Source organism: Electrona antarctica (assembly GCF_951216825.1).
Source record: "Electrona antarctica genome assembly, chromosome: 14".
Classification (NCBI taxonomy): domain Eukaryota; kingdom Metazoa; phylum Chordata; class Actinopteri; order Myctophiformes; family Myctophidae; genus Electrona; species Electrona antarctica.
The window spans coordinates 17,236,776-17,252,851 of NC_136795.1; the positions used below are offsets into that span (position 1 = coordinate 17,236,776).

Sequence of the window (16,076 nt, forward strand, 5' to 3'; positions counted from 1 at the left end):
CAGCATCTTCTTCTGCAGCTATTGGACTTCCGGCAGGCAAGACTACAATGGCGCATTGCTGCCTCTCACTGGTTAAAATGGGTATTACAGTCTCGTGGCACTGGCCAGACTGTTGCCAGTGCTGCACCCCTTATGAAACTGTTCAAATCATTATTCTTCCTCCCTGCAACCCAAATCCCCTAGAATTGACACAAATTGTCATTTTAGATTATTCTTCCTCTTCTCTCCGCCTACTGGTGTCCATCACATGCGCTCCCCATGCCACAGTGCTTTCCTCCGAGGTGGTGGAAAGCCTGGTGAGGCGAGGTTACAGTGCTGTGCACCCTTCCTGTTCACCTTACTTACACATCTGACTTCCACTTCAACTCCAAGACATGTCACGTACAGATGTTGTCAGATGACACCACAGTGGTTAGCTGCATCTCAGGTCCCAACATTGTTGAGCATGACAGTAGTGATGAAGGACTTTGTGCAGTGGAGCGAGGCAAACCGCCTCCGGTTCAATGATATAAGACCAAGGAGATGGTGATGGAATACCGTACGACCAAGTGGGTATGTGCGGTCCCCAATACCATCAATGAGGAGGTTGTGGAGATTGTAGAAAACTACACGTTTCTGGTCGTTGGACTGGTCTAACAACTGTGGTACACTATGCAGGCTGTTCTTCCTGAGAAGGCTGAGATCGTTTGGTGTGTGATGTTACAGAGATGTTCTTCTACCAGTCTGTTTGTTATGGTCAGTGTTCTTATCTATACAATTTACAATTTAGGCATATGGCAGAGTCAGACGCTCTTAATCCAGAGCGATTTACAGTAAGCAAGAACAAAAACATGGTAGCCTAATTGGTAATAGGCTACATCAAATACATCAAAATAGTCATCACTCATCATGAATCATATGTAATCTAAGAACCTAACAGTGGAATATCTTCTAATGAAACTATGCGTATACACTATAGAGTGCTATGTCTAGATAAAATGCTATCTAAGTTACTTAAGTTTAGACTTTGCATATGCCTGAACGGTTGCTGAGGCTAGGGCAAGTGCTACGGGCTAAGATGGAGTTTGAATAGGTGGGTTTTCAGACGACGGCGGAAGATTGGGAGTGAGTCTGCCGTTCTAATTGCAAAGTGCATTTCATAGTTTTGGAGCCAGAAGGGAGAAGAGTTTGGGACGTATGGAGCGTTGTCCCAGGGTTTTTACTGAAGGTACTTCCAGCTTCCCTGCGTTGGATGATCTGAGCGAGCGGGTGGGTTTGTAGCTAGCCCCTTTCGGGACCCTCGGTTACCTTTTCTGAATTTTGGACGCGGTACCCAAGAGTCCCTCGTAGCTTATTCCACCCTCCATAGGACGCAGATTTACCCACTCTCTGTTCAAGGAGAGCCGCGGCGCCGCTTGAGTGTTGGTCAGATGTTTCAAAGATGCATAGGAGACAACGGAAACGTGTGCGAAACCGCATTAACCGCCGATGCCGTTAACTTAAAAAAATATAAAAATAAAAAACTTAAAAAAAGAAAAGAAAGAAAGAAAGAAAACTTAACAAAAAAGAGAACAAAAAAAACTTTAAAAAAAGACAAAACAAGGTCTGTGTGTGTGTGTGTGTGTGTGTGTGTGTGTGTGTGTGTGTGTGTGTGTGTGTGTGTGTGTGTGTGTGTGTGTGTGTGTGTGTGTGTGTGTGTGTGTGTGTGTGTGTGTGTGTTAACAGTGAGTGGACGACACCATAAAGCATTACACTTGTTTACAATAGGGCCCACCATTTTCAATTCATCAAAACATTTAGAGACATACGAATATACACAACTATATAGTCAAAAGGAAATCATCATAGGAGGTAAAAAGGGAAAAGAAACATATACAGTGAGGGGGAACAGGGGTGGGTGGGGGATTCAGATTTTACGGGGGCCAGTTTCGAATTGCAGCTGTCCGTAGGTGCCCTTTGAGAGCAGTTTTGAAGGAGTCAAGGGATTTGCATGTCTTAATGACTGTTGGTAGGGCATTCCACAGACGTGAGAATTTTGGCTGGTTGAAGACCAAGCGAGCTGCGGCATTTTGGATCATTTGGAGTCTAAATAAGGCTTAAGTGCGCATGCCGGTAGTCCAGTAAGGAGGGAGTTACAATAGTCAAGTTTTGATATGACTTGAATATCATTTCAAAATTTGACTATTGGGCTGACTCCTGGGTGAGGAAGGGTCTAATTCGTCGAATGTTATACATCAATAACATTCTATCTATCTATCTATCTATCTATCTATCTATCTATCTATCTATCTATCTATCTATCTCTATTACTTATCTATCTATCACAACACCAGAGGGAGTTCAACAAACCACGTGCAACCCAGATTCAGCTCAAACAAGGGATTAAATTCATTCTTATGATGATAATAGCGCCCTCACTTCACACGGGTGTGATTTATTTTAAACAACAGAGAGACATTGCAAGAGTGGTGTGATTCCTTGTGTTTTACTTTGAACAGATAGCCTACATAATATATGAAATTGCCAAACCTCTGCGGTGAATGGCGAGCGACAGATAACTAAGTGTTATGAATTTGAATTACAGTTACTTGGTCAATGAGTAATAATTAGCATAGAATAGAATCGGTTATTCTATTCTTTCAGACCTCAGACGGGAACCAACCGGGAACCAACCAGCAGTGACCCACGTTGTGTTACATACAAAGATGTCCCCCGATGTGTGGTGCTGGTGTTTTAGGTCGTCTACCGACAGGGCACTGACTCTGACACCATCGATTGATTCCGTTTTAATCCACTTTGCGTAGGTGGATGATTGTCGTTGTGATTATTTCATGACGTTATACTTAACAATATGTTGGAACTGCCAGGGAGAAATAAATAACTGGCTCCCAACATTACGCCGAAGCCTCCGACCATCCACAAGTTGCACTGGCCGAAGAAGAAGCGTCTTATTAGCTTACACAAGCTAACAACCGAACCCAACACGTCAACAGCATCAGTACTAGCCAGCTTGCTAACAGTAGTTTTAGTTTTTTGTATACTGCAATATAGTGCCAGGGCACAGAACGCGAGTGAACTATAGCTAGGATTAACCACTGAAGGTGAAACACGTTGGCATTTCCTATGCTCTGTGTAAATTAACTATCTGCACTTAAAATGTCAACCACTTCGTTGGACAAGGAGCTGCAGGAGCGGCTGAGAGAAGCATCTGCCATCGGGGATATCGATGAAGTTCGGACATTGGTGGAGAGTGGAGTAAATCTCAATTCACAGAACGAAATCAATGGGTGGTAAGTACTACAGTCTGACGTTAAATACCATTTTATTCATTACACATGGCTGAACCGAGTGATTGATCTGCAGCTTTCCAGTGACGTTTACTGATATTTGAAGTCACTTAGCGCTGGTCCAGCGAGACCAGGGCTAGAAGTCACTGTGCTAAGTGTCCTTGATGTGCGTGTCAAACTCTGTTTCTGCAGGGATTTAAAGCAGTTATTTTATCCCTTTACTCGACAACAAACGTGTTTAGCAGCTTGACCCGGCCACTTTTGTGTCTGCTCTGTGCCACAACAAGACACTTTTGTGTCTTCACTGTCTTGTGTAAGAAATGCATACATCCCTTCATTATGGAGGATTTTGGGACCGTTGACTGAACTGAACACAGGACACTGTCCAGGGACACTGGACACATGAGTCTATGACTTTAGACTTGACTGAGTTTGTTTGTTTGTCCTACTTTGTTTTCAACTTGGATATTCTAACAGCCAAAGCTCTTTTTAATAAAATGATAAAAGTACATAATCAGAGAGAAATTGAGGACACCAATGTAAACAAGCCATAGTGCTTTTTGAGTCTTTCAATCCTTTTAGCAGACCTTGTATTGAACTGTGCTTTCCTGTTCTTATTCTACAAACTGGTAATACAGTAATCAATCAATCAAACAAACATGTATATTATTTATATAGTACAATTACGATTTACACTGCTATTTGAATTTATTTGGAGTTTGGAATGGCCCACAATTTATTGGGTATGTGACGTCCCAACGATGAACTCTGGACTGGTGATTGGATGACTGGTTATTTTCACTCAGACTTAAGTGGACACTTGCTACTCAAGTTTGACTTGAGGTAGTAAGGTGATTTGGACATGGAGACTGGAGACACAACTTAGATTTGAATTTAACTGAATACAACAGTGCTGATACCCCAGCAAAGTGGACTGGCTCTAGTGAGCGTGGTTATGAAATGGCCGGTAAATTACACACAGTAACTTGGTCGTATCAGTCTGAGAAGCCTGAGATATATTTAGTTGTGTGTGGGTGTCACGGATGACATGTTGTGAGCTTGTTTTGCTAGTTTTGGTGCGTGACATGGACATGCAGCAAAGTGACAACCTATCGTAGTCAATCTGCATTTTCTCCAAAGTTAGTCGTTACATAACATTCACTACAAGTACATGTATTGAAATCTTCTCGTTGTTCTAAACCCCACCACTGTAGGACATGCTTGCACTGGGCATGCAAGAGGAACCATAAGCACATAGTGTCGTACCTGCTCAACTCTGGAGCTGACAAAGAGATCCTCACAGCTAAAGATGAGCTGGCTGCACAGCTCACCTCTAAACCAGAGATCAAGCGACTGTTAGGAGGTACACTGAATATTTCTATATTTATATTATATATGGATATTTTTTTTATTAAGACTTCAGTGTACATGCCTTGTTGATGTAGGCCTAATATATATTCATGGCACATTGGATGCATGTACTGTTAAGTGTGATGAATAATAATATAATAATTCTCTGTAAAATAGAAATTCTAGCGTAGGCATAGTTATTTCTATAATTAACTTATTTCTAATGAAATGTTATTTTGACTGGGAAAGAGAACTAAACAGTTTTTTGTGGTAAACAATCCCCTACAAATAAATACTGCATTTTATATTATGTATTATGTATTTTATGTACGTATTATGTTATGTATTTGTCACAGTTGAGGTGGAAGACACGCCTGAGGTCAAGGAGCCCGAGTTGCCAATCATCCCCAACTACCTGTCCAACCCACCCTTCCTGTACAGCAAGATAGACAAGAACAAGGTAGATATCCTCTTGGCCCAACATCAACACCTCATCCAGAACGGCTCCTCTGGGGATCACACCGACGACCAGCACAGCGACCCAGCGTCCCTCTCCCCGACTCACGAGCCCCAGCTACTACAGAGTCTGGTCCCCGACAACCCCATCCCATTCCCAGGCACTAACACTAACGCCAGCCTTGTCACCCAGGCGGGCACTTTCATCCCCGTGGCTGAGCAGAATGGTGTAGCACCCAGTCCGGCCTCCAACCTCCACCACACTGCCCTCAACGGCACCCTTCCCATGGACCTGTCCGTAGAGCCCCATCTGGTGAACCATGTCGACTACCCTCATACCGTGGCCCACAACGGAGCCGTGTGCTCTCCTCCACTGGCCTCCCCCAGCCCCAGCACAGCTAGCAGCACTGGGAGCCAGGCCCAAGCCCCGGTGGCCAGTGCTAATGCTGCTATGAGCAGACAGCAGTCTATCCCTCAGCCACTGAGCTGTCAGGCCGGAGGTCCCATGCCAGCTTTCCAGCCTTTCTTCTTTACCACCAGCACTTTCCCTGTCAACGTGCAAGGTAAGGGTTCAAGCTAGTACTGGGCGAGCGAAATCACATATCACTGTATGTTGTACCTAATATTTCAATATCGATAAATGTGACGATGTGATAATTGTTTATTTCACTCGGCTAGAACAGTCTAATAACTTAAGAACATTTATTATAATCACGTTACTGTAATGCAGACTTTATGAACAGGAAAAGACAACTTTTAATCAGAATCTGTTGACCTTTAATTTAACCTCACATGCAACGGTATTATAATAACCCTGTTCTCTAGAGAGCACATACAGTACTAACTACTACTTAGAAACAAGATGATAATGCCTGAGGTTCACTGATAGAGTAATGTAGATATGTGACTGTTCACTGTTGTCTATTTCCTTCATGCCACCATTAAAAGCACGCACGCTCTCTCTCTCTCTCTCCTTGTTCCAGAGCTGGTACTGAAGGTGCGCATCCAGAATCCCCATGGGCGGGAGAATGACTTCATCGAGGTCGAACTGGACCGCCAGGAGATGACCTACCGCTCCCTGCTCAGGGTCTGCTGCCGCGAGTTGGACATTAGTGCTGAGCATGTGGAAAAGATCCGCAAGTTGCCCAATACCATGCTAAGAAAGGTAAATAGGCAAATTGTGGTATATCCATACAGTATAGGTGCAGCTCAAGCACAAATCTAAATCCATTATCTGTGTCTGAGTTAATGTTACTTGGTTTGTTTTGACCCTTTTCACCGTGCTGGATAACTGGATGCCAGCTACAGAGTAACACTAGATGCTCCGCCATCTTTCCTGTAATTAGAACCTGCAGAAATGATGGCTTGCAGCTTTAATATTGCCCTATGCCATTTTTATGTCGAAGCATATACGAGCATTGTTGATTTGAATTTGTCCTTCTTTGCTAGGACAAGGACGTGGCACGACTGCAAGACTTCCAGGAGCTGGAGGTGGTGCTGGAGAAGGCCGAAGGCCTGTCCCTCTTCTCTGCTAGTGGCAGCCTCACCGACAGACCATGCTTCAACATGAAGGCCTCCCGCCTCACCTACTAGTAGGGCCGCCATGGCGCCCCAGTTTCCCTCATGAAAACAGAGTCCTTAGCTCGCACCATTACCGGTGCTTCCCCTTTGTCGTCAAACGTTATAACAATTCACTTTGCGTTCTGTTTTGGTTCATGTTCATTTGGTTAATTTGTTCATCTGAACTTGCTTTTCCAGGTTGTGTAGCTATTGTCTTTCACGCTGCTCCTGTGTACCCAGCCAGCGCTAAGTGCTTACTCATGCATGGTGACCTCAGTTAGGTGCGGACATATTTGGGCCTGTCTCTCTCACTCCCTCCATGCGCTCTTTCTCTCCTATCGATGCACTTTGTGCCGAGGCTGCAGCGGAACATCAGATGCTTGTCTTCCTTGAGTTGTGGACCTGAATGGGCCTCGGCAGTAGCCCTGTGTGGACTCGCCCCTATGCTAGCCATGGACTATGGTCATGGACAGCGATGATAGATAAGTGGACGACAGGAGGACTTTGCATTATCCTGCTGCCTGATAAGATCATTATTATGAGTCCGGAGCAATAGTACTACTGTACGTTGCAGCACAGTGGACTTGGACTGAGGACGTTATCAGGTGTTTTGTCTCCCATACGCATACATGCTGTAGGCATAAGCATAAGTCTTTCCTGCAAAGGTTCTTCATTATCCGTCCATTATAACCAATAGGACAAAAGGGGTTTAGGAAGAAGACTCTGGGGACCGATGTTTGTCCTGTCTAGAGAACACATTTACGCTTCTATATATATATACGTATATATACATATCCACGTTAAGATGGACAACTTCATATAGATATTTTGGTGTCTACTGATACAATTGATTCAAGAAGAGTAATATTTAAGATGGCTCTGTGGGCATAGTTCTTTGCTTTTTGGCCAAGGTTTAATTGGCAAAGTGGAAGAGAATTTCCTTTTCTAGTGCAGATAAAATGTGCAATGATCAATCCTCACATTTTTACAGCGTGTCACTGTTCCTGCTTAGCCCGCACGCACAAGCGATCTTTCTGCGTAACATTAATGATATGACTCTCAACTGTGAATATAGTTTTTTTGTGAAAATGTTACACATTTAGTGCTAATTAACAGTAAGACCCTTCAGTGCACTTTGGGGGGTGACTAGGCTCGATTCTCAGCACATTATGGCACACAAAGCCGGCGTTTTTAAGTTTAGCCTTCCATGTGAAAATTGTCTGTTACTATCATTTAACTGTGATTAGAATTCAAACCAAATACTAATCTAGTCATCAAAGAATAGATTGTTCAGAATAGACTATCAGTGGTTTCGAGAGGGGGTGGGGGGGGGGGGGGGGGGGGTCTGCCAGGGGCTGCCTACACTTTGTTCTGAAGTTATAGACTTTGTTTTCATCTGAATTGAAACCTGTAGCAAAGGATAAAGGACTAAACTACATGTTTGGGATGTTCCTGAAATGTTGGCTCTGTGGTGTATGTCATGTCTGTCTAAATTTAGTCTACATTGTGACAAGAATACTTTATATAGATTTTATTTTCCCTTCAAAGCAACAGAAAATGTTAATATATTATATAATCCTTAATTTTGGTTGTGAACTCTAATCTAGTAATGATGGTTATTTGAGGACAACTTGTAATTTGTTAATTTGCTTAGTGTTTATTCACTGTTTATTCTATTCGCTAATTGGGGAAGGAGCTTTACTGGAATCATTAATAGTGACAGACGTTGGGAACGGAGAATGCACAGACGAAACCTTAAGGATTCACACCTACAACTGTACCTGGTGTTTAGGAACGGAGAGCTTTTTATGCTGCTTAAGTGTCAACGCGGTTGACCGACGAGGAGGACCTTTTTAATTATGTTCTTTTAATTCGCAGCGCTGCCTCGTTTGGGTTGAGCTGTAAGTGTCCACTACACGTCTTACAATCAATAGTTACTAACCAAGGGGTAATTGTTTACTATTCAGATGTATACCTTAAGCTATTACTGTATTCGTATGTTTTCTGATATATTTTTTATTAATTTGTATTTTTTTAACAAGCTAGGCCTGTTGAGTTTGTGTCAAAACAAAAAACCCTACCATACCAGTGAATGGCTTGAGTATACTTTGTTGTATGCGTAATGTGGGCACACAGAAAATGGCAGATCTACAAGCTCACAATGCTTGGGAGCGCAGCTATTTTCGGTGGGCAACACCAGCGGTCAACTAAGTATAAATCCGGCTTGAGGGTTAAAGGACGCTTGTGAATATTAGTGGGGAAAAATAACGTGTCAACGGAAAGTGTGCTGTGATGAGAGCAACTGAAACATGTCTGAGTGGAACGATCAAGAATGTTTATGTTCACTGTTCACAAACATATTCAATGCTTTATCGCGTGAAGGGCTGCCACAGGTGGAAGAGACGCATGGATGACGAATAACAATGTTGCATCTGGTCATTGTGTGCCCTTGCCAACTGGGAAACGCCACGGTTTGATTTGGGGTTTTATAGAATGTGTGGAAAGGAGATGACTAACTGCATTTGTTGGGTTGTTTAATTGTTTTAGCAGGAGAAGAATACAGTTTGACTTAACCTATGCATTCAGAGTCTGATATTTTTATATGTCCTGTGTGCCTTAGGCACTGTTAAACCTGTGGTTTTGGTTCTGCACACCTGTATTTGCTCTTTGATAAAGCATGGTGAATAACTTGATCAATCCCCTGTTTCTTCCTGACATTAGCCTTGTGTCTTATGAAGGGTCATACAGCAGTGGAGTTGCAGGAACTGGTATATACTGTAGGTGTAACCCATCTGAACCACATGAGGAATTCAGCTGTGGCCAGACTGGCCACTAGAGGGAGTAGAAAAGCAAATGTTGACAGATTGAGCCAGAGATGAGGTTCAGTGGTTCTCAAATCAGGGTCCAGGGACCCTCGAGGTTCTTTGAGGGAGTTCCAAATGGACCCTTACATGTTTAACAGTATGGGAAATGAACACAGTTTAGAACTACTGGATTAGTTCACTTGATACAAGGGGGAAGTCTACTAACACCCATTGACAGTATACAATTTATATCAAAGTCAGGAATGTCTGTTTTCATGTCGATTTAGTCTAGTTCATATAAGGCCCGTGATAGTACAGACAAACATGACGGACTGCCAAGAACAGTTGGGTGTCAGAACTCATTCTGGAGAACAAAGTGTATGATGTGAAAAGAGTAGCCGGATATGAATTTTAAAACCTATCCAAATTGGAATGTTGAGTATTAAATCTCATTGACATATATTTTTTTTATATTGATGTTATATTAACATTAAACTAGTGTGTTCCCAATTAGTTGGGTTGTAATATCCTCATTTTATGACTGCGGGGCGGGATCCAAACTCTGGTCCCAGAGGGTTGTGGAATCTTATCCACTACAGCAACATTAGAATGGAAATGCAAATTGCATGCACCAAATAATGAAAAGTAGGCTACTGTAAGTTAAATGTTAAAACAATAATAAAATACTGCATTGAGTAATGTTTTTAAACTGAATTAGCTGATAATCATATGGTCTATATGTGTATAAATATGAATGAATATAGATAGGACATGAGCACCATGCTTGCTTGTTCACAGCCCCATGGCCCCCGCTTTGCTGGGGCACCCAATGATGCTTATTACTATTGTATACCATAACCAAAGTATCTTTGATACAAACAAATGACTGGGAAGTAGGCTAATGACAATAATCCCATACTGTCCAGTATACAGTCCTGTCCAGTTTAATGAAAAATCTGTATGTAAAGCAATGCAATACACCATATATGTCAAACTCAAGGCCCGGGGGCCAAATCAGGCCCGTGAGTGAATTATCTTTGGCCCGCGGGATGATATTTAATTAGTATTAGAACTGGCCCTCTGGTATATTGCAAGGACCACCATAATACTACAAGTCCCACAATGCACTGCGAGTGCATTGGCACATATCACATACTATGAAATCAGTGCTTGGTGAGGATCATAGAACAGGAAACTGAGCTTAATAATAATACATTTTCAGTTTGAAATGCATTTACTTTTTTGCTGTTTGCCTGGGACGTCCTCATGCCCGCGGTGCCCGTGTGTTGAAACACAGTCCGGCCCTCGACCTCGACCGATTTCTTTATTTTGGCCCACTGTGTATTTGAGTTTGACATCCCTGCAATACACAATCAAAATAAAGCTTACTTATTTTAATTGCGTGTGGGGGCGGTAAGGAACCTGGATGTTGGATAGAGGGCTCTGGCCCAAAGGTTGAGAAACACTGCTTTATACTAGCGATCCGTCCAGCTGTGCTTGTTGTGACTCCAGCCCCATCCATTCAGTCGTTCATTGACCTGTATCTGCGCAGCATGTACGCCAGAGTTTCCCGTACGCACTGTTTTGAAATGTATCACTGAGGCATGTGTAAGTCAAGAGCGCACAAGGAGTTTTGTTCCCTTTCCGATCTAAAGAACATAAACAAAGGGTTAAGTTGTGGTGACACGCATATGTGTGCGACACTTTGCCTCTTCTGTGATGTGAAGACAATAGTGTGCGTGTGGTGAGCAGATGTTCTGAAAGAGCTGTGCTACGTCACAAGAGGTAAGTAATCATTTGAGAAATAGAGTAGACATTATGGGGGCCACTGGCCAGAATGTATTTTCTTTTATTTTTCTCCTTTAAAACAATTGACTTGTATCGAGTTCATTTATACTTACTTGTATGCCACTTTCACACAACCAAAACATCGATCTACAAGCTCACAGTGCGTTGCATTGCGAGTCGCGACACAATTTAACTCAAGCATTAGGGGTAGGGTTGAAAATGGCAACAAAAATAAGTAATTTCTTAAATGATCATCCTAAAATGTTAATGTCCTCACAGGTATAGTATTACGTGTGCGTGTGTGCGCGTGCGTGCGTGCATGCGAAGGTGCATGTCTCGCCATGTGTCTAGCCCCTCTCTCTTTCTGGCCAGGGTCTAGGAATCAGCTTAGTGCCCTACTGTGGCTGGACGCGTCTCTCCCCTTTGTTATGGTGTCAGACGCCCATAATAAGCTTAGTATGAACAGTCATAACACCTTCATTGTTGTGTGAACCAGCCGCACCGGCTCCCGCGAGCCTCGGAACATGAGGTGAGCGAGACCGCGGAACCTGCACGGTGAAGGACGCCTAAGAGCATTTTAGAAATGGAGGCACAGGGCGACATTACTCACGGCTACGCACTGCTGTCAAATGTGCTTAGACCGTGGCCTTCGGTACGATTCGTGCACGTCTCTGAGGGATCACGCACAAAGCCATTATAACAGAGCTCACTGTACGTCACTGTAAACCCTGCTGTTGATATGCCCATGTGAAGATGATCTTTTTGCGGGGTACTTGGACTGAGTTAGTTTTGACCACATATAATATAAAGCTTAAGCCACTAGGTCAAGTCATTAATTATCCAAGTCTCCTTTGGGGAGTGTTTTCTTTTAAAAGCTGCCTACAGGACTACGGTGTAGCCAGCGTGTGCGTTTGCTAAATCGACCGGCAGCTTTAGGGACGTCAGAGAAGATGTCATTCCAAGATTCTCTGGCTTTGTGAAATGATGGAATGGTGGAAACACTTAGTCCTACATAGCAGTCCTATTTTTACCTTCACATAAATGGTTGTTTCTCACAATTGAAGCACGTTAACACCGTCTCATCAAGTCCTTGCATGGGGCTATCCCCCAGTCATCACCAGAGAACATCAGTGATGCCTGTTTCTGATAGCTACAGTAGGAAGTTACACCCCACTTACAGAATGAGATGACCATGCAGCAGAGCTATGCTCACCTCGGCAGTTTCTGGAGGTGTTAGGTTCATGAGCAAAGTAACACGGTTCGTTTTGGGTGTAGCACATTAAATAAACCTTGTGACATTGATTAGGACCAGTGAGACAGATTAGGTTGTGGCCCCTTCGTGTCAGCGCCATCCAGCCCTCTCTCTAAGCCCATGAAGCATTTCTTCTGGGGTCGCCAGCCAGAGGAAGGCCCAAGAAATCTAAGCCAAATAAACCTACTACCCTTGGACAGGTCTATCAATTTTTCATCTTTATCCAAAGAGTTCCTTCAATTATATTAATTATATTCCTTATGTATTGTCTTATATTGTTCTAAATTTGGGTGGTACCAAATCATGGTCGATGTGGCTGTCAATGTCAAGATGACATTTTGGGATTTCCTGTGGTTTCTGAGATTAGCTGTGGACAGCATAGACTCATGGACAAACAGAAGGACAGACAGACTATTCTAGAATCTAGATAATTGGTTCCCAATCTTTTTATACTGAAGTACCACCTCCGAAAATATTTGGCTTTCCAAGTACCACCATAATAACTGATGTTAAAATACAGGAGCGTATACCTGCCCTTTTTGTTCCATTCCTAAACCAATAATGCTGCTGCTCTGACAAAACTCTGTCTAATCACTAATCAGCACAACTGATGACATTTCTAATGTGATTAATCCGTTCTCAAATCTTCCTATTAACGGCTAGGAGTGCTGTCATGCTCATTTCAGCACGGATGGATAGCCAATTTCAACCAATTGCTTGGTCAGAAGAACTACCTGTAGTAATATAAATATTTCATTCCACTTTTGTCTTTTTTCTCTTTTGGGCGCTGTGTACCACCAGAGGGGGGCTCAAGTACCACCACTGGTGGTTGGGAACCTCTGATCTAGATGGCCTGTCCCCTATATCCACTGATTTGGGAATTTATCATAGACTCCATGCATCCATCCATCCATCTTCAACCATTTGGAATTGACACAGAGGTCTAAGATAGGACAGAGTTCTGCACTTGTTAATCAACTGTTTATTGTGCTTCTCATGATCCAAACTGTAGACAGTAAGAATGCCCGGTCCTGTCCAAAATAAATAATACTGGGAGACATTGAACTTTGTTATTGAATTTTTTTTGCAGCATACCACCACACTGCGCCGCAAGGGAAACCAAACAACAATATGTGAGACATCATGCTTGTTTTGAGACCAGACTCCGAAAGATGCCAAGGGGTGCACCATGCAAGGTCAAAGTCAAGGTCGGTCTGCAGACACAATACATGTGTTAAAGGCAGATAGGCCATGCAAGGGCACCGCAGGGGGTCGTCCTTGTGGCTTTATTCAATATGTGGCATGCCCTGCAGCCCCTCTAGTGTCTGTCGGCTATGCTGGGAATGCAAGGTCTTTAAGGTTAGGGGGTGGAGGGGCTTCAGGGAGGCAGCGGGCCAGGACACATCCAGATTCACTGGTGGAAAGTAACAAAGTACATTTACTCAAGTACTGTCGAGGTGCTTTTACTTTACTTGAGTACATCCATTTTTCAATACCATAAAGAGGTGCTTAAATATTACTTTGTACCATATTATTTGAAAAACCTTAGTTGCAACTTACTTCCTGGATACCGATTCTTAATACAAAACAGACATTTTGAATACAGTACCTACAGTACATTGTAGTGTAGAGTATGTATTTATACACTGTGGTATTGGTAATTTAACTTAAGTAAAAAAGAAAAGATAATGTCTTCTCACTGTCGAGATTGCAGCACGAGTGCGCTTGTTGATTTGCGTGCATTAATGAGCTCACATGCACTGGCGGGCGTCAGTGTCTGCACGGAAGGAAGGATGGCCGCCTATTGCCCAAATAATATTCCTTCGTATGATGGTGTCCTGTGCCCATCTACTAGCTTACTGTGAGCTTGTAGATCAGATATGTTTGGCGCTTGGACACCGCCGCCGTATATATCGGGCTAATGTGCCCATGGATCAAACGTGTATTAATGTTTACTGTACTACTGCTTAACCCTAGAACACTAAACATATATTTTGTCACACCATCACAAAAACACGGGTATATTTTACCCAATGTAAACAAACATTTCTCATCAAAATATATTGAAGTACAGCAATACATGGCAACTTGAGGTACTCTTCTTTAATATTGCATTATGACAAAAAAATATATATATCATGGGCCTGGGGGTGAAAATAAAATCGGTGAAAAACTTGCATATCATTAAAAAATAATCTAAAAGAATTACAATAATGGAGCTTGGAACTTAGCTTGGTCCACCCATTCCTGGGACATGTGAGAATGGTCCAGTGAAGAAAAAATTAAATAAAAGTCATTGTGGTTGCATGGGATTTTTCCATAGAGTATAAAGAAGGATAGAGACTGATCTGGCGCGAAGCTCCGCCCCCTCCGCTATTCATGTCAGTGGAAGTTGCTCAGTGCCGTTTTGAAGCACCCGGAAGGACCGTCTAAAAACGTCTACTTCCGCATTGGACCACCAAATTTTGGTGGTCCAATGCGGAAGTGCAACCGAGCGCTCAATGTTAAAGCCCAGCTGCACGGGGCTTCCCGGTCATGAATCCACGGGTCCGCCTGTAGTCCCTCCTCTTACCACTAGGGCCCAGTGCTTCAACGTTGGAGTGCCTCACTGGCCCCTTGGATTTGTCTCTATCACTATCACTAAACACGGGTGAAATTCATTGGAACACCTGCCTGTAGAAAACAGGGATGTGGGCAGGGAAACAAACGTATACCTTCTATGATGTCACTGAGCATCATGAAGGTAGTGAAAGACCCACCCACCTCAGACATCAGCAAGGCAAGAGTTTAGAGTTTAGAGTTTTATTAGGATCCCCATTAGCTGGTGCATAGCAGCAGCTAATCTTCCTGGGGTCCACACAGAACATAAAAACATGACATTCGACATGAATGACATGAATTGCAGGACAATGATATATAGGCAAAAATAAATATGACCAACGGGTTTCGACCTAGCCGGTATCCATCAGGGTCAATCTCTGCAGCGCTTCTTTTTTTTCTATTTTTAATGTGTAGTACACTAAGTTTGTCTGTTCGAGTCTGTATAGGATACTGTATAGGAAACAAACTGAATGTCAAGTTAGTATGTGTGCTGTGCATGTGCTTATATGAAATGTACACTTCTCTAGTGTAGGGGTGTGTGTGTGTGTGTGTGTGTGTGTGTGTGTGTGTGTGTGTGTGTGTGTGTGTGTGTGTGTGTGTGTGTGTGTGTGTGTGTGTGTGTGTGTGTGTGGGTGCGTGCGTGCGTGCGTGCGTGCGTGTGTGCGTGCGTGCGTGCGTGCATCACAGCAGCAGCAGCAGGGGGTAGGGCTGGGGGTAGGGCTGGGGGTAGGGGGTAGGGGGTAGGGGGTAGGGCTGGAGTGCATTGGGCCTCTTTGGGCACAGCAGGGGAGCAGCTTGGGAAGCACAGATTGTGGAAGAACACATTTAAAAATCTCTCTCAATTACATTTTCAATTCAGGGGCTTTGTTGCCATGAAAAAACATACGTTTACATTGCCATGGAACAAAATAATCAAAACAACAATGTATGTACAAATAAATATTGGATATAAATGGGAATAAAATACAAGTTTAAACAGAGCATTTACATTTACATAGC

The 16,076-nt window shown here is 43.1% G+C and overlaps 1 protein-coding gene across 1 annotated transcript; it reads left to right on the forward strand.

Annotated features, from left to right (window-relative positions):
• The first annotated feature begins 2,646 nt into the window (after positions 1 to 2,646).
• On the forward strand, positions 2,647 to 7,945 carry ankrd40 (ankyrin repeat domain 40). The gene is made up of 5 exons (XM_079521223.1): positions 2,647 to 3,269; positions 4,481 to 4,629; positions 4,973 to 5,635; positions 6,056 to 6,237; positions 6,522 to 7,945. Exons 1-5 carry the CDS (start codon positions 3,136 to 3,138, stop codon positions 6,663 to 6,665), a joined length of 1,272 nt encoding a protein of 423 aa, XP_079377349.1. The 5' UTR covers positions 2,647 to 3,135; the 3' UTR covers positions 6,666 to 7,945.
• The last annotated feature ends 8,131 nt before the right edge of the window (positions 7,946 to 16,076 follow it).

Coding starts and splice junctions, on each gene's coding strand:
- ankrd40 (XM_079521223.1), top strand. CDS start 3,136: ATGTCAACCACTTCGTTGGACAAGGAGCTGCAGGAGCGGCTGAGAGAA. Junction 3,270..4,480: donor CAGAACGAAATCAATGGGTG/GTAAGTACTACA, acceptor CCACCACTGTAG/GACATGCTTGCACTGGGCAT. Junction 6,238..6,521: donor CCAATACCATGCTAAGAAAG/GTAAATAGGCAA, acceptor CTTCTTTGCTAG/GACAAGGACGTGGCACGACT.